Raw genomic sequence first — 18101 nt, forward strand, 5'->3', positions numbered from 1 at the left:
AAAAGTTAAAAATAATCATTTTCAAAGATTGAATACATTTTTTTTTAATCTAGAGACCCCTTTAAAACATGAAGTAAAATTTTTCGCAGTATAAAATGATTATTAAATTTTTTTTCTTTCATACTTTAGAGCCCAGGAATAACAAAGCATCAGCGAAGGAGTGGAGAATCCTAAAACATAGCCTTTTAGCATGACCTTTAAGAACGCATGCATGATCAAGATGATCATAAAAAATGTAAGGAAAGAGCTACAAGATTAGAGACGAGAACGAGCGTAGCGAGAAAAAAGAATTGGAAAGAATTACAAAAGGTAAAATGAAATGAAAGGAAAAATTATATTTACTTTTTTTAAATATTTATTGAACATTCATTCCTTTCAGTAAGAAAGGAAACCAAACGATATTATACAAATTGAAAAACTTATTGTAGTTCGTTAAAGTAAATATAGTCTTAAGAATAATAAATTGTAAAAAAAAGAAATATCGCGTGACTTTTTATGATATAAAATACAAAAGAAAAAGTAAAGGATAAATGAAAGGTAAACTTGGCGTCTACGCAAAATAAAAATAAAAACAAAAAGTTATTATAGAATTGAGCACTAGTTCGTTTGTGATGTATCATTGATATTTAGGAATGTTTAAGGCTTACTGGTTTAAAAACGCATTCATATTAATTAAGCAAAATTCATGTAGTGTGTTCAAATAATCGCGGAAGTATGTATTGTATTTCTGTGAGTTTTGAGGTGATCTTTGCGGCTATATGACTTATGACAAATGTCACATTCAAAAGGTTTTTTTCGATCATGAACTGAACTTACGTGATTTTTGAGTTTATTCGAGTAACCGAATGATTTATGACAAATTTTACACTCGAAGGGTTTTTTAAGCTCATGAACTGCACTTATGTGAGATTTGAGGTTCCTTTTTTCTCCAAACGTTTTGTGACAAATATCACATCCGAAGCGTCTGATACGATCATGTACTACGGTTACGTGAGAATTGAGGTTACTTTTTAGACCGAATGATCTGTGACAAATCTTACATTCAAAGGGTTTGTTACGATCGTGTACTACACTCACATGATTTTGAAGACCACTTATGTATGAAAATGTTTGATCACAAATCTCACATTCAAAGGGCTTGTTATGGTCATGAACTCCTCTTACGTGAATTTCGAGATGATCCTGGCGTTTAAATGATGTATGACAAATCATACATTCATAGGGTCTGATACCCTTATGAGCCAAAATGATATGTGTATTTAAAGTCGCTTTTCCTTTAAAAGTTTTTTGACAGGTTTGACACTCATGAGATATTTTGGCTTTAGAAGTTTTACTTGATTTTTTCACTTTCTTATATTCTTTAATTTTCAATTGAGAATTTTCTTGAACTTGACTATTTTTATCATCGATTTCGTTTTTTATCAAAATTAACTGATCTTTATCATTAAAATGATTATAATTATTTTGATTTTCTTCTTTTACAATAGGTAGACAATTTTTATACTCAGTTTGGCAACTGCTGGTCGGTATATATTGCTCTTGTAGTTCAACGTTCTTACACTCAAAATCAGTGGGCATATTTTCACTAAGTATGTCGTTGGTATGATTTTCGTTTTCTATTTTTACAATAGGTGAATAACTCTGATACTTAGATTTGCAGTCGGTTGTTGATAAAGACTGCAGTTCAGATTTAACATCGATGTAGTCAAAATCTGACAATATTTTTCTATCCAACTCATCCTGTAACTGCGTAACCTCGCTTGTGTGATTTGCCTAAAATCGAAATCGTGTAATAGTTTTGTACAGTTGAGTGACAGGGTATTTAATTTAAAAAATGTAACTCACCGATGATTCACAAAACGTGAATGATTCGAAGTGTTTGACTTCGCAAAAGTCTACCGGATCGAAAATATAATCGTCGCTTGTATGTGGTGAAGTATCTTTCGGCTCCTCCTTCACCCTGCATGCAATCAAATTTCATAAAACGATGTCTTGAAAAAACATTAGTACTTTGGCAAAAAAATGCATACCTAACTAAGCCGCCGTTGCTTTCCATAACTGGCTGTATTGAAAAAGATTCACTTTTTACGTAAGGTTTCTACGATATTATACAACGATGAAATGTTGGAGGTTAAGTCTTGAGTACAGCTAATACCGTAGCTCGATTTCTGAGTTGAGAACTACTTGTACTTTTATAAAGGTGTTTGATAACACTTTTGAGAGTCTTAATAGCGAATGAACTCGCTACTCGAATATTAGCGTCTTGCGACGAGACACTGGTATTGTCATAGCTTCTTGGCGATTTTTTCTCTCTCCACCGTCAACTGTATCGGGCCCTCGTATTGTGAATTGCTAACTGGTCATCTGGACACGCTATACACTTACACGAACGTGAAATATGTGCGGCTTATTTATAAATGAGGAATATTTTACCGAATTAGCACCGATACATGATTGTATTCAAAAACTTGCCCATTTAAATAGAATAAACATTTTTCCTTGCCATTACGAATTTTCATGTAGAATTGGTTAAATCAGTACTATTTTCGAAGCTAACATATCGACTAGCTAATTTAGATTTTTGCAAACGAGGAGAAGCCGCTATATCTCAGTAAACCTTATTTTTACGCAGATGATTTGAAATACTGTAAATTTAATCCCTAAATAGGGAAATGAAGTTTTTATGTCAACTATATCTGTCACTGCCGAAGGAATTGGTTCAAAATGATGTTTACATTGTTTTTTCACAGTTTACTCGATAATCTTCTCGAATTTTATGTATAATATGAGGTCCAAATTTGTTAAATAATTACTGTTATAATCTCAATAGCAATCTATCTTTTTTTGCATAGGTACCAAAAACCGCTTGCTCAATGTGTTTAGCGTTTTATTTCAACATTACGTTTATGATTCAGCAAACCATTACAAAATAAGGCATTATCATAAATATAATCATAATACAATAAAATCATTTAATTATGTATAAATAATTAACTCCAATAAATATTATGTTCTAAACTTACTCGATTATATTTCGAGAACCAATATCAGAATTTACTATTATCGCCATTTCAGAAACCTCATATTTTTCGATAAGTTTAAGAATTCATGGAATGATAGTGGTCGTTTCTGTCAATTTTATGATTCTTCGGTGTCAAATCAAATTCAATGGAGGTACATAAAATCTTAATGATCTTCGTGGACTTTCCTTTGATGTTTTGTCAAATCGTTGGAAGCCCCAAATTTCTCCTCGCACTTGTCACATGCAAAATCTTTAAGACCTTCGTGGACGGTCCTTTGATGCCTAAACAAATTCGATTTTACCCCAAACTTCTTTTTGCACTTGTCGCATTCATAATCTTTGAAACCATCGTGAATTGTTTTTTGGTGCACGAGCAATTGCTGTTTATGTCCAAATTTTCTATCGCATTTGTTGCATGAGAAACCTTTGCGACCTTCGTGAACTGTTCTTTGGTGTTTGATTAAATTTGGTTTTTGGGTGAATTTCTTCTTGCATCTGTCGCAAGCAAAATCTTTGCGACTTTCGTGGACTACTCGTTGGTGTCTGTACAAATTGCTTTGATTCCCAAATTTTGTTCCACACTTTTTGCATGCATGATCTTTGCGACCTTCATGGACTGTCCTTTGGTGTTTCAACATATCTGCCTTATGTCCAAATTTTTTCTTGCACTTGTCGCATGCGTAATCTCTGCGACTTTCGTGGACTGTGTTTCGGTGCTTTAACAAATTTGATTTGAGTCCAAATTTCTTCTCGCACTTATCGCATGCGAAATCTTTACGACCCTCGTGTACAGTCCTAAGGTGCTTTAACAAATCAAATTTATGTCCAAATTTCCTCTCGCAATTATCACATGCAAAATCTTTGCGACCCTCATGGACTCCCTTTACGTGTATGAGTAAACTCTGCTTATTTGCACATCTCTTGCCACACTTTTCGCATAAGTAATCTTTGAAGACTTCGTGAAATATTTTTTTGTGCTTGAGTAACGTTGAATTATTTTCAAATTTCTTCTCACACTTGATGCACGTGAAATCTTCGCGATCCTTATGTACTAATTTTTGGTGGGTCATTAAACTCGATTTTTTCACAAATTTCTTGTTACACTGGTCACATGCAAAATCTTTGCGGCCTTTGTGTTCTGATATTTGGTGTCTACTCAAATGACCTCGGAACTCGAATTTCTTCTCACACTCATCACATGCGAAATATTTTTGTTTTTTGTGAATTATGTCTCTGTGTGTTATCAGGCTTGATTTTAGTATAAATGACTTCTTACAAATATCACAAACGGGTCTTTTTTTGTCTGAAATGTTAATGATGTGTTCACTTGGTTTATCTTTTGAAAAAATTTTTTCGACTTTCTCCTCACTTTTATCCATTTTAGTGCTTAAAATAAGTGACGAATCAGTCTATTTAGTGCCAAGAAAATTTAATAAGTGAAACTAATCTTTTGGTATAATGGCTTGTTTCATCGAGTAAGTCAACACTCGAACTAATTTGTATTTACAGCTATAAACATGATCATTGCGACGAGGAACAATGTCGAAATCTTTTATTATCATACTGTTTATAATTAAGGTTCTGGTTTATCGATTCGATATGATTGATTGATTTATTTATTGCTATTGCTATTATTATAGTTATTGCTACAATAAATTATTTGTAGAAACTCGATTATCATTTGACCCACAATTGGATGCAATTGAGCACATTTGCGATTATGGGAAAAAACGGATGAAATTTTTTTAGCGTCAGTCATATTGCAAGCCACAGGCTTACTAGATTCAGCGGTTTAATTGAATATTCCATTTTTGATTGAGCAAACCATTATAATAAAATTATTATCACGATAAATATAATCATAATACAGATGAGAATGATCACCTAATTTAAAAAGACATTAGTTTCAATAACAATTTTCTAAACTTGATACAAAATATTTCAAGAATCAATATCTAGAATTTACTACTAGTAGTCGCCATTTCAGGAACCTCATGTTTTTCGATAAGTTTAAGAATTGATGGAGTGGTAATTTCTGTAACTTTTTTGGTTCTTCGATGTCTACTCAAATTCGATGTAGGTACATGAAATCTTAATGATCTCCGTGGACTGTCCTTTGATGTTTTAATAAATTTCTGGAATTTCCAAATTTCTTCTCGCACGTGTCACATGCGAAACCTTCACGACCTTGATGAGCTATTTTATTATGTGTTATCAAATTTCTTTGTTCTCCAAATTTCTTCTCGCAATAGTCGCATACGTAATCTTTGCGACCTTCGTGAACTACTTTTTGGTGTCTGTTCAAATTGCTTTGATCCCCAAATATCTTTCCGCACTTATTGCATAAGTAATCTCTGCGACCTTCATGTACTGTCTTTTGGTGCAAAAGCAAATTCTGTTTATGTCCAAATTTTTTCTCGCAATTATCGCATGCGAAATCTTTATGACCTTCGTGGACTGTTTTTTGGTGTCTGATTAATTTCGTTTTTTCTCCAAATTTTTGCTCGCAGTTGTTACATGCGTAATCTTTACGACCTTCGTGTACTAAGTGTCGATGTTTTATCAAATTGCTTTGAAGCCCAAATTTTTGTCCGCACTTGTCGCATAAATAATCTTTGTGACCTCCGTGTACAGTCCTTTGGTGCCTCAACAAACCTAATTTACGTCCAAATTTCTTCTCGCATCGGTCGCATGAGTAATCTTTACGACCTTCGTGGACTATCCTTTGATGTTTCAACAAATATGACTTACGTCCAAATTTATTCTCGCAATTGTCACATGCGTAGTCTTTACGACCTTCATGCACTATCCGTTGGTGTCTGAGGAAATGATGTTCAAGTCCAAACTTCTCCTCACACTTGTCGCATGCAAAATCTTTGAGACCCTCGTGGACTCCCTTTACGTGCATGATTAAACTCTGCTTACTTGCAAATCTCTTGACGCACTTTTCGCATAAGTAATCTTTGAAAACTACGTGGAATATCTTTTTGTGATTTAATAAAGTTGATTTACTTTCAAATTTATTCTCGCACTTGTTGCACGTGAAATCGTCGCGATCTTTGTGTACTAATTTTTGATGCATGAACATACTTGATTTTTTCACAAATTTCTTCTCGCACTCGTCGCAAGCAAAATCTTTGCAGCCTTTGTGTTCTGACATTTGGTGCCTACTCAAATGACTTCGGAACTCGAATTTCTTCTCGCACTTGTTGCATGTGTAATTTTTTCCTTCATTGTGATTTGTAGTTCGATGTGTTATCATACTTGATTCCAGTGTAAATACCCCCTGACAAATGTCACGAATGTATTTTTTGTCGTTTGAAACAACTATGCCGTGTTCACTGAAATTATTTTCCGAAATAACTTCCTCGGATTTCTTTTCACTTTGATTCATTTTGGTGCTTAAAATAAATGATGAATCAGTTTATTTGGTCCCACAGAAATCGTACAAGTAAAATCGATCTTATGGTATTATGGTTTGTTTCATCGGGCAAGACAACATTCAAACTAATTTGTATACTTACTATAAACATGATCATTATTCGAGGGACAATATCAAGTTGGAAAATTTTTCGATTTACATTCGTTTGAAAACCTACTCGCAACAAACGACGCAGTATCTTGAAAACGTTAATCTAATTCCATCGCGTACGTCTACACCACCACTATGTTCCGATTTGCCAATGCACGCCGAAGACTTCGCTGATAAAAATCTCAAGTGGGTTTAGAGATGTTCGTTTCCACGAAAAAAAGGTGTCAAGAAAAATAATTAATGGAACACATTTTTCGAGGGTACAACCTGTAGCATCAAAATACACGATGCGCTTGCTATAATTATCTGTTTTGTAATAAAAATGCCAGTAACACTGATCTATAAACATCTTAAATCTTGGCGCCATGCTGGCGAGGGTATGGAGCTTAACTGCAGTACAGTGGTCGATTGCTACAGCTATTGCAGAGAGATAGCTAAAGTAGTGGCATCGCAGAGTGATGTAGTTCTAGGCGGCAATGGCAAAACCGTTCAAATTTATGAAACTTCTTTGACAAAAAGAAGTGGATTTACAAACGAATCACAGCATCGATGAATACGTCGACAAGTCCAATTTTGAATACCATCAATGATTTGAAAAATCAAAATAAAATCTTGAAAAAATCCAAAAGAAGAACTCCATCAATATATGGCTTTAAATTTTTATAGCAGAACATTTTTGCACCAATATAAGGATGACTTTGTATCACAAATTATGACATTTCTCTTCGATATCAAGACCGTTTACTTTGATGTAGAATTCAAATTTGTATTTAAAAATCAAATTTATAACCTCTAAACCCCATAATAATCATAAAATAGCAGAAAATAGCATAAGAGTCCAAAAAAATGTGTTCTTCTCATTCGATTAAGCCAATATTATAATATTGTCATCGGCTGATCCAAAGCTCCATTTACGTCAATTTTGGTCATCGACAGACAATCAGACTTCATTTTTGAGCTAGATGTGAGTCAAAAAGAAAAAGAATCATGTTATCGAAAACGCCAAGTAAATTTTACTTGGTATGCCAAGTCGATTCAACTCAACTCTTAATTACCGCGCTCACCAAGTGAAAAATACTTGGTGGCCAAGTTAAAACTACTTTATTTTTTTCTCAGTGTTTACTAGATGTTTTTTGTGAACTCGATGGTGTCTGTAAGGAATTGGTTTGAAAGTAATTAGTTTCAGAAACTAAAAAAATTTCCCAACGAAATCGTCACCAATTGAGAATTTTAAATTGTTTCAAATTTTGTAGAAAAATAATTTATTCAGATAAATCAGTACCCGTGTACAATATGATTATAAACGATTTTGATATTGTCCTTTGAATACAGAACGTGTTTATAACAAAAACAAATTAGTTTTAATGTTGACTTTCCCGATGACACAAATTATAATACCAAACGATATACTTTACTTATTTAACTACTTCAATAGAAAAATCCATCGTTGATTTTAGGCACCAAAATGGATAAAAATGAGAAGAAATCCGATGAAGTTGTCTCGGAAAATAATTTAAATGGACACGACATTGTTTCAGACGACAAAAAACATATTTGTGATATTTGTCAGGAGGTATTTACAATAGAATCAAGCATGATAACACATCGAAATACAATTCATAATGAACGAAAAAATTACGCTTGTGACAAATGTGAGAAGAAATTCAAGTTCCGAAGTCATTTGAGTAGACACCAAGTATCAATACATAAAAGCCGTAAAGATATTTCATGCGACAAGTGCGACATGAAATTTGTTAAAAAATCAAGTATGTTCATGCATCAAAAATTAGTACCCAAAGATCGCGACGATTTCTCATGCAACAAGTGCGAGAGGAAATTTGAAAATAATTCAACTTTACTCAAGCACAAAAAAATATTCCATGAAGTTTTCAAAGACTACTTATGTGAAAAGTGCGCCAAAAGGTTCGCAAGTAAGCAAAGTTTAATCGCACACGTAAAAGGAGTTCACGAGGGTCACAAAGATTTCGCATGCGACAAGTGTGAGGAGAAGTTTATAAAAAAAATGCATTTGCTCGTCCACCTAAAGACAGTACATGAAGGTCGAAAAGACTACGCATGTGAAAATTGCGGCAATAAATTTGGACGTAAGTCAGATTTGTCGAAACACCAAAGGATAGTCCACGAAGGTCGGAAAGATTACTCATGCGACCGATGCGAGAAGTCATTTGGGGAACGAGGCACTTTAATCAAACATCAAAAAACATTTCATGAAGGTCGCAGAGATTTTGCATGTGACAAGTGCGAAAAGAAATTTGGATGTAAATCAGATTTGATGAGGCACCAAAGGACTGTACACGAAGGTCACAAAGATTTTGCATGCGACAAGTGCGGACAAAAGTTTGTACAGAAATGGATGATGATTCGTCACAAGGCAGTTCATGAAGCTCGTAAAGATTACACATGTGACAAGTGCGAACAGAAATTTATAAAAAAACGGAGTTTGTTCTTACATCAAAAGTTAATCCATAAGGGTTGCAAAGATTACGCATGTAATCATTGCGAGAAGAAATTTGGGGATCAAGGCAATTTGAAAAAACATCAAAAGGCCGTTCACGAAGGTCGCAAAGATTATGCATGCGATAAGTGCGAGAAGAAATTTGCACGAAAATACCGATTGCTCGTCCATCAAAAAACAATCCATGAAGGTCGCTATGATATCCCATGCGAGAAATGCGAGAAACGATTCGGGGAACAGGGCAATTTAAGAAAACACCAAAAATCAGTTCACGAAGGTCGTAAAGATTACGCATGCGGCACGTGCGAGTGGAAATTTGGACGAAAATCAACATTGATTAGGCACCAAAAAACAGTCCATGAAGGTTGCAAAGATTTCACGTGTAATCATTGCCAGAAGAAATTTCGGGGTCAAGGCAATTTGAGAAAACATCAAAAGACCATTCACGAAGGTCGGAGAGATTTCACATGCGATAAGTGAGAAAAAAAATTCGGAAAAAAACCATTTGCTCAGACACCAAAGGATAATACACGGAGTTAGCAAAGATTAAGTACGCCTTCGTCGCGAGAAAAAATACTGATTGACAATTGAAAATATATTTAGATACTTATAAATATGTTTTTCTAAAATTTCAATAAAAATTTTGACTACGTGATCGTGTCTTATACCTGAATCTAGGTGTTGTTCAATTATAATTATACGTTGTCACCTTTTGTCGGGCACTTAGAGACTGGACCCAAAGTTGAAACTTTTGCAAAATATTTTTGAGATGTTAAAGAACATTTTAATCCAAAAAAATTAATTCGATTTCCAACATATTTTAGGGTTGTTTACCACCTTAAAACGAGTTAAAATAGTTATACCCTGAAATTTGAAGAACAAAATTCGACCCATTTTCATTTTCAATTCTCAAATAAGCTGATTTGTGAAGATTAAACTAAAGTGCTCCAATAGGAGAATTTTACTAGGGTTGTGGAAAAGAGATAATCTTATTCGAACATCATGAAATCCTTGAATTTGTAATTACGTTCATGTTCGTCATTGTAGGATCACTAAGTATATGAATAAAATCTTTGAAAAAACATTTTTAAATATATAAGTCCAGTTCACTGAACAGTTAAAATTGCGTGTCTTTGAACATGGATATCTCGAAATTACGTATTTTAAATCGGCGAGAAACACAACTCAAAGAATGTAGCATGGATCTTTTTAAAAGTTTGCACACTTCATTATCAATCTTTTGAGAAAAAAATGTTGATATTTTCTATTCAGACTTAATTAGCTTAATTAAACGCTTATATAGTAATCCGAGCTTAATTTTACCACTTGGAGGTACGAAATACGCCATCTAGGCGAAGGATCGGAACTTACTTTTCTCGATTATTACCTTTTTTTATTGAATCGAATAAATAATCATAATTACTTTTACGTGTTTAATAATTTTTATTACACGAAAATAAATATTTCATTGTACCAAAAGATTAATAGTTCATATACCCATAAACAAATATTTTTCTAAACAAACTTAATAATCGATTGATTCAACTAAATTTTTTCTCCATAAACTACGATTAATCGACACAAGTAACTTCTTTTGTTGCAGTACTCGATAAGTATTAAGGTAAAACGAGAACAAGCTGCCGCTGGACTCGTGGCGAAGAACCCGGGTCAACGAAAAATTTTAAATGCAACCTCAGATTCTCTTTGTGTACAATTAATAAATCCGAATAATTGGAGTATAAGGAGTCATTGACGTTTGAGTTTGAAAAATCTGTAAAGTTCATAACTGAATGCAAATTGTTGTAATTAATATATTAATCAATAATATATTAATCAATAATATAATACAACTGGAGAAAAAAAATCTCGTTACTTTATATCATAATATATTTTTAGAATCGTTAAATGATATTACGAGTATATGAATAGAAATAATTTCAGGATTCAACGCATAATAATAATAATAATAATAATAATAATAATAATAATAATAATAATAATAATTCATATACTATGTTTGCGTCCTGCGAGCTTTGGGTTCATATATATTTGCTCAGGCGCTCGGCCGTCCTAATTAATAATAATAGTCTTCGGACTCTCTCTCGGTATGTTTTTCAACGCGTTCTAATTTCCCTCGCGCGAGTGTATAAATTCACATGTGTACATGAGTGTGTGTACGTACGAACCTATATACGCAGGTAAGCTGTGTGGGGGGGAGGTGAGCAGAGCTCATCTCATATTCGATTAAACGAGCTTTCGCGACGAGAGGCTGCTGCTGCAGGGGCTCGACAGGAGCATATATATGTAAGGGAGGCGCATACTACTACGTGTAGCCTCCAGTCTTCATGGGTAACGGAATGTCATATAATCCACACACACCGGAAAATGAGAGAAATACCTACTCGCGATGTCGTATATAATATGTAATTAATTTAGTGCGTTTATTATGCAGTAAACATCTGTCGAGAATTACATATTCCCTATATGTATATAAGTACAAGGGGGCGCAGCACACAGTTTACGCATACTTTACCGATCGACGTATATATTTATATAATGAAGATTGCCATGTATTATGCGCGGCGATTAACCAACTATGCGAAACACTCTGGCTGGGTATATACATGCATGCGTGTATGTGTATGTATGTACACGAGACGGCGGTATCGAATCGATTTTCGGCGAATTTCTCCTCCGGAATTGCCGGAGCTTACGTGCGCGGCTACACACACACTGCAAAACGGAGAGCCTAAAAGCGCAACACAATAGAGAGGAGCGCAACGACATAAAGCCCACATGAGTTATATACGCGAAATAATACACGGACAGCAAGAGGAGGAGGGCGAGAGAGAGAGAGAGACGTTAAAAGAGGGCTACTAATTGCGCGAAATTGGCTAGATACAGATACAGCGAAACGATACCGAAACGGTTCTTGAATGAGTATACTATACCCACCCACCCGGCCCTTGGAGAGACGTGTAAAAGCTTCGAGATATAAATTATAATGCCCTTGTAATGATGATCACGATCTTCGAACGTGGACGCGTATTATACTTCGAGCTCGCTCGAAGTGCAATATAGATCGGTATCCGATTTTTTTTTCGAGAAAAAAAAATGAATATCGGGTGCGCGAGCTTGCGAGTACAAAAAATATTCATCAGAGCTTTTTGACTCGATTTTAATATATCGCAAACAAAAAATAAATTGTTTCGACCAATTAAATTTTGATTCAATTTCGGCCTTTTATTATTCCCGGCCAAAGTTCGCGAACATTTTGTTGTTCAACTTCCTCTTTCGTATATTGTACAAACTCGATTTCGTCGAGTCAATTTAGTCCGAGCGACGTCATATATACACAGATGCATTACGATGGGATTTTAGTACCGAACAAAATCGTATCTCTGTATCCGTGTCTCGCTCTCTCGCACTGCGGAAAACGACTTCCAAATGCATAATTTAGCCATCGGGCAATTGCGTCGCGAGGTACTACAAACTCGCACACATCTGTATATTTATGGTCCGTGGAGCGACGCTGGATGCTCACCTTTAATACATCCCACGTAGGACGTCATTCGCTTTTCACGATACAAAGTTGCAGCTATTCGCTTTGCGACGTATAATAAATACGTATATAGGGCCACTTTGATGGCGACGACACACGTACACGCACACAGACAAGGGCCAAAAATACCACTGACGGTGCGACGGTTTACATTACGAATTAACTGCTGCGGGGAATTCAGTCGCTTGATTAAAGTCATTTTTTTCTCTCTTTAATTCGTCGGATGTAATTGAGATGGATTGACCTGGCACGCGAGTATATGACGAACGTTTTTGCCAATTAGGAAAGATGAATATAAACCTTTTTTTTTTTGAGAGTGGATAAGTTTAGAGCGATGCCCAGAGTTAATTGATCATTCCAACTTGCGTGGCTGAAAAAATTAGTCTTGTGGGACAAATTTCAGAATTTAATTATAATTAATTCAAATTATTCATTGTAGTGACGTGAGCAAGGAGCTCAAAATCATCTTTTACTTGGAACATAATAGTTAAAAATAGTTACCTTTGTATTAATGTTTAAAGAAATAAATTTTGTGATTGTGACTCAGCAAATAACAATAACAGATTTCTTGTCATGTGATGAAGTTAATCTTAACATAAAAAACTTTTATTAACAAGGAACAACAAAATATCTACAAATATATTTATAGGACTTAAGAGATCTAATTATTTTCTGACTTGGTGCTATCTTTCTCTTTGCTTTGCTCTTGTGTTAAAAGCGCACTCTCGATACCAACTTTTTTCAGCTCTTCGATGAGCTCACCGTTTTGATGCATTTGCAGAAGAATGTCGCACCCTCCGACAAAGTCCCCATTGATAAACACTTGTGGGATGGTAGGCCAGTTTGAAAACTCCTTAATGCCTATAATTGATGTGTCAGTTAGTTATTGGATTTGATTTGTTATCAGATGAGTGTAATTCATGAAATTTATACGTAATTGAAGCATGGAATTTAACTACATTTGATTACACACCTTGTCTGAGGGTTTCGTCTTTAAGAACATCATGTGCATCGTACTGTACTCCATGCATTCTCATGATTTGTACAACGGCATTGCTGAAACCGCATCTTGGCTCTTCAGGAACGCCCTTCATGAATACCACTACCTTGTTGTTCTGTAATGAAAAAACATACCCAAAATGTAATATTTTTTGAAAAATTCTGTCATGATAAATATTTCTCCAGTTTGTACTGGTTTTAATTACTTTAATCATGCCGGCAATGTCCTCGGATTTTGTGGCAAACTGCCGGATAAATTTTGAAGCTGTTACAAATCTGGACGCGAACATTTTTAATACACTTCGAAGCTTTTATAAACAAATATCTCAAATATTTCAATTACTGTGCAACAGTGAGGGCAGATATCACGCTTATATCAGCTGATAGTTGAAGGTTATGTTCTCTCAGATGTTGACTTTTTTCGCTAGCGCAGCGCGAAATTTAAAACTGGTGGAAGGTATTATTAACATTGAAAAACTTATGATTACAAAAATGAAAAAATTTATTTCATTAAAATTTAATATATTTACATTGTACGTAAATTTACGTACATTCACATTTAAAAACAATTGTAATTACAAAATTTTATAAACATTTATACAATATCACCACTTTTTCATTGTTCGATTTTTGTAAAACGTTGATTCACTGTCGTGATATCCGTAATCAAAGTCGTGTGGTTGCGAATTAATTATATTAAAATGTACAGCTTCGACCATGCATACTTCTTCATACAAATCTTCGCTCGACATTTCCAATAACTCGGCGCATTCATTCAACAACCACGAAAAATTTCTTGGCAATTCTTTCTCGAATAATTCAAAGTCCTTGCCTGAAACTCGACTAAAAATACAATGATACATCCAATAGTCATTGAATGGCCTAAAGAGAATTTCATGATCTTGCATTGAGTCTGTCGATAAGTTTTTTTGACTTTTGTCAAAACTCTCCATATCTTCTAAAATAGAAATATCAGACAAATCAAGGCAATCTACTTCTTCATTAGCAGCATTTTTATCAATATTTTCTTTTTCACGGTTTTTTTTCGCTATTTTTTTTGTTTTGGATTGCTTAGAATCCTCTTCATCATCGCTTGAAATTTCTGTACAGTTTTGAATCCTTTTATACTTTTTTTTCAAGACTACACTTTCATTGTTTTCCCTCGCCTCATTATTATCAGAAACCGAATTTTCATTACATGAATTTTTCAAAGATTTGATTTCATGATTGTATAGTGACAAGTTATACTTTTTTTGAAACTTATTATCCAATAGAATGCTTGTATCAACTGGTCCACAGTCTTCATTTGAAGTCAAATCGATACAAATTTCATCATCTGAATCACAATCTTCACCAATATCAAGTCGTCCATCGGATGTTATTTTATCAAAACCACTACCTTCATCAAGATCTAATGTCTCTTCCAAATTTAGATCTTTATTACGTATCGTAGTATAGTATTTAAATATTTTAGGATGTACTTTCAATTTGCAACTGCGATCTCGGTGTACAAAATCTAAAACATTCTCTGTAATTTCATCATCTGCAGGTTCTTCGATATCCACAAGTTCACTCATTTCTTTCAATATAAGCGCTGGCGGTGAGGCAAATGCTGGTACAATCTTTTCGAAATACTGCAAACTATGATTGACAACTTCCAATTTGATGCCACAATAAGATGCTAGTTCAATTAGCCTTAAAAAAAAAAAAAGTGTTAAAATTAATTTATAATTTTTTATCATAAAAAAATTATACTCACTTATCGGGTTTTGTTAAATATCCAACTTTAGTTTCCCAAAACCTTGTATTTAATAGATAAGGTAATTCATAGCTAGGATTTTCTAACAACTCTGAAATGTATGTCTTGAAAGGAGTGAAAGTGGGAGGAAATTGCTCACTATGTCTTAACGGTATACCTTGATCATCCAAACTTTGAATACATTTACGCATAGAAGACAAAATTTCTGTGGGAATACCTCTTTTTGATTTACTTGTTTCTTCCATGTCTATAATTCTCTTTGATGCCACCATTTGCATGTATCGTATAAACAAGTGTGCTGCATCAATATTATCTGGATTGTACTTAATTTTTGAAGGATAGTGAACATTGGTAAGAACACTTTTGCAGCATTCTATAAATCTTTGCCACTCCCCAAAACTAAATAATTTTGCTGCAGATGGATCATTTTCCAATGACAATTTGTTTATTTTTTCCACCAATCTACTTGTTTCTTTTTCTGTAATATCATCTATACTAAATAACATTTTTAAAATTACAATTATAAATGCCATAGCTCTGCCTTCATAATTTGGAATATGAGACATTTGAAAATTAAATTCCATTACTGGAGGTGACATTGCATAAAGTCTTTCTGCATACAGAAAAATACCCCCTAAAAATATTTTTAGTTTTATTACATGATAAAAGGATCTAATTGAAATTTTTATGTTACAAATTCCATTAATACTTACGCGGTAAATGGAGATCTTCACAATATCTTTGTATTAAATCTATAATACTTGGTTTTTCTATTTCTTTCATTTCAATAAATTTTGCCATATGAGCAACAGTCATTCGTATACCTTTATGGGTAATATCTTTCACATTGGTCAACATAATTTCATCTTTTCTATCTATTACTACTTCTGATGGGAGTAAACTTGTCATATTATAGAATGATAAATGGCCTTCTCTTGCATACCTGTTTTTTATTCATGTGAATATTATTATTTATTTGATTTTGAAATGAAAGTTTTATAGAATCAACGTTAAAATTTAAAATAATTACCTTAGTAAATCAGATATTTGAATACCATGATCATGATATCTAAGAGCTAGATATAAAATTGACAATAATTTTAAGGGTGAAATTACATCAGGGCCTCTTGCATACTGTGTTCTATTGAAATATTTATGGTGATTTATTTTTCTTTTTTTAGGAACCTTGTGTGACATCGTCTTGATTCTTTTTTTTTCAGATCTGGCTCTTTGATTAAAGTGTATACTACAGATAACATAAACAATTAATACAAAACTCACTACAAATAATTCATTATTTTCAAAAGTAAAAATTTACCTTTGTGAGCGTTCTGTCCTAGAACTGGCCCTAGATGAGAAACTACTTAAACTTTGATTCATGGAACTCATAGCATCAGTTTCAGATTCTCCTTGGCTTGATAAGTATCTTTCATATTCAGATTTAACTAGCAATCTCTGAAAACAATTAGTAAAATATTATATAACAGATAGTTCAAACCAACGCATCAATTTTCATTTTACTCACCTTGACTTGACTTCTTCTGGATCTGGAAGATACACCTGATTCACTTACATCTGTTGACACCATTGATGAGGCACTTGTGGCACTGCCTCTACTTTTCTTTCTTCGTTTCCTGCGAGTTTTTTTTCCATAGAAGATGTCTGCATCTCTAAAAATAAAACTATAACTTTGAGCAGGACTGCTGCTAATACTTTGAAATTTTTATAGAATAATAAACTTACTTTTTATGATAACGTCTAGCTATTTTGGGAACTTTTTTCTTACTTTTTGAAGTAAAAGCTACTTCAAGTTTGGTCAAGTACATGGTCCATAATTGTAATACAGTTAACTTTATGCTAGAATCGACTCCGGTTTCAATTAATTCATCCGTTAAACCTAATAGGACTAAATTATACAGCTCCCAACTTGTCCACCCCTCGACATCTACAATAAATTCATATGATATATTTATTTTAAAATATTGTAAAAATGATGTTAAAATGGTGTAATACTCAATGCAAACTAAGCTAACCTCTGTCAACGGTTTTGGCCTCTTTAATTTTAATTTTTCTGACTCGTATGTTCTTGTTAGCTTCTTCAAGTCCTTCAAACACTTCTTCTCTCACGTCCTGTAAATTTTAATTATGATGAGAACAAAATCTAAAGCGACCCTCGATACTTTTTTCACTGTTAATAACTCACATCATTTTGAGTTTGGCACTGGCTGCAGAAATAAAAACCATCCTCCTTGTAAAAGTTTGTACCGTTGCACAGTGCGCATTTCTGCGTCTGCGATTGTTCACCTTGGGAAAACATGGTAGTCTGGAGGTAATTCCACAGACTTTTAATGATTTTCTAGGGATGAAAACTCCGTTTTTGTTTCATAGTCTCGCACGAGCAGCGCACACACCGACTGTAAACAAAGCACCATAACCTTCGAGGCTGTGCGTGAGCCACGCGTGGACGTTAAAGTGACAGGCGACGCGCAGCATACTGCATAGTGCTGCTCCGGAGTCCGCAGCGCAGACGAAAATAGCTGATATTTTTTTCCATTGAAAACATTTATGTTTCACACATCAAGTTTCGATTCTTTATCTAGATGGCGTACTTGATAAGCGTAAGTGGTAAAACTCAGTTCAGATTACTACATAATGTAGTAGGATGATAAAAAAATTTTTCTTTATACGAATTAAATTTCCTCACGCACTGCATGTATTGAAATTGGTTTGCAATGACTCGAATACTTGTGC

The 18101-nt window shown here is 34.0% G+C and overlaps 3 protein-coding genes across 3 annotated transcripts; all 3 read right to left on the reverse strand.

Moving 5' to 3' along the window:
- Positions 1–598: 598 nt before the first annotated feature.
- On the reverse strand, positions 599–2438 carry LOC106649138 (zinc finger protein OZF-like). The gene is made up of 3 exons (XM_023463149.1): positions 2031–2438; positions 1846–1960; positions 599–1773 (listed from the first exon to the last, which is right to left on the reverse strand). Exons 1-3 carry the CDS (start codon positions 2054–2056, stop codon positions 697–699), a joined length of 1218 nt encoding a protein of 405 aa, XP_023318917.1. The 5' UTR covers positions 2057–2438; the 3' UTR covers positions 599–696.
- A 10718-nt stretch (positions 2439–13156) lies between these two features.
- On the reverse strand, positions 13157–13965 carry LOC106649272 (glutaredoxin-related protein 5, mitochondrial). Its single transcript, XM_014366583.2, has 3 exons — positions 13798–13965; positions 13566–13707; positions 13157–13453 (listed from the first exon to the last, which is right to left on the reverse strand). Exons 1-3 carry the CDS (start codon positions 13879–13881, stop codon positions 13254–13256), a joined length of 426 nt encoding a protein of 141 aa, XP_014222069.1. The 5' UTR covers positions 13882–13965; the 3' UTR covers positions 13157–13253.
- Positions 13966–14108: 143 nt separating this feature from the next.
- Positions 14109–17859, reverse strand: LOC106649137. The gene is made up of 9 exons (XM_014366412.2): positions 17554–17859; positions 17384–17480; positions 17094–17295; positions 16876–17020; positions 16669–16805; positions 16381–16596; positions 16064–16293; positions 15351–15984; positions 14109–15286 (listed from the first exon to the last, which is right to left on the reverse strand). The coding sequence occupies exons 1-9, from the start codon at positions 17665–17667 to the stop codon at positions 14197–14199; spliced, it is 2865 nt and encodes a 954-aa protein (XP_014221898.1). The 5' UTR covers positions 17668–17859; the 3' UTR covers positions 14109–14196.
- Between the last annotated feature and the right edge of the window lie 242 nt (positions 17860–18101).

This window comes from Trichogramma pretiosum, unplaced genomic scaffold, assembly GCF_000599845.2.
Source record: "Trichogramma pretiosum strain Unisexual culture from Peru unplaced genomic scaffold, Tpre_2.0 scaffold98, whole genome shotgun sequence".
Classification (NCBI taxonomy): domain Eukaryota; kingdom Metazoa; phylum Arthropoda; class Insecta; order Hymenoptera; family Trichogrammatidae; genus Trichogramma; species Trichogramma pretiosum.

Coding starts and splice junctions, on each gene's coding strand:
- LOC106649138 (XM_023463149.1), bottom strand. CDS start 2,056: ATGGAAAGCAACGGCGGCTTAGTTAG. Junction 1,961..2,030: donor AGCAACGGCGGCTTAGTTAG/GTATGCATTTTT, acceptor GATTGCATGCAG/GGTGAAGGAGGAGCCGAAAG. Junction 1,774..1,845: donor TCACGTTTTGTGAATCATCG/GTGAGTTACATT, acceptor TTTCGATTTTAG/GCAAATCACACAAGCGAGGT.
- LOC106649272 (XM_014366583.2), bottom strand. CDS start 13,881: ATGTTCGCGTCCAGATTTGTAACAGCTTCAAAATTTATCCGGCAGTTT. Junction 13,708..13,797: donor ACATTGCCGGCATGATTAAA/GTAATTAAAACC, acceptor TTTTCATTACAG/AACAACAAGGTAGTGGTATT. Junction 13,454..13,565: donor AGACGAAACCCTCAGACAAG/GTGTGTAATCAA, acceptor CATCAATTATAG/GCATTAAGGAGTTTTCAAAC.
- LOC106649137 (XM_014366412.2), bottom strand. CDS start 17,667: ATGTTTTCCCAAGGTGAACAATCGCAGACGCAGAAATGCGCACTGTGC. Junction 17,296..17,383: donor GGCCAAAACCGTTGACAGAG/GTTAGCTTAGTT, acceptor AATTTATTGTAG/ATGTCGAGGGGTGGACAAGT. Junction 16,294..16,380: donor CAAATATCTGATTTACTAAG/GTAATTATTTTA, acceptor AATAAAAAACAG/GTATGCAAGAGAAGGCCATT.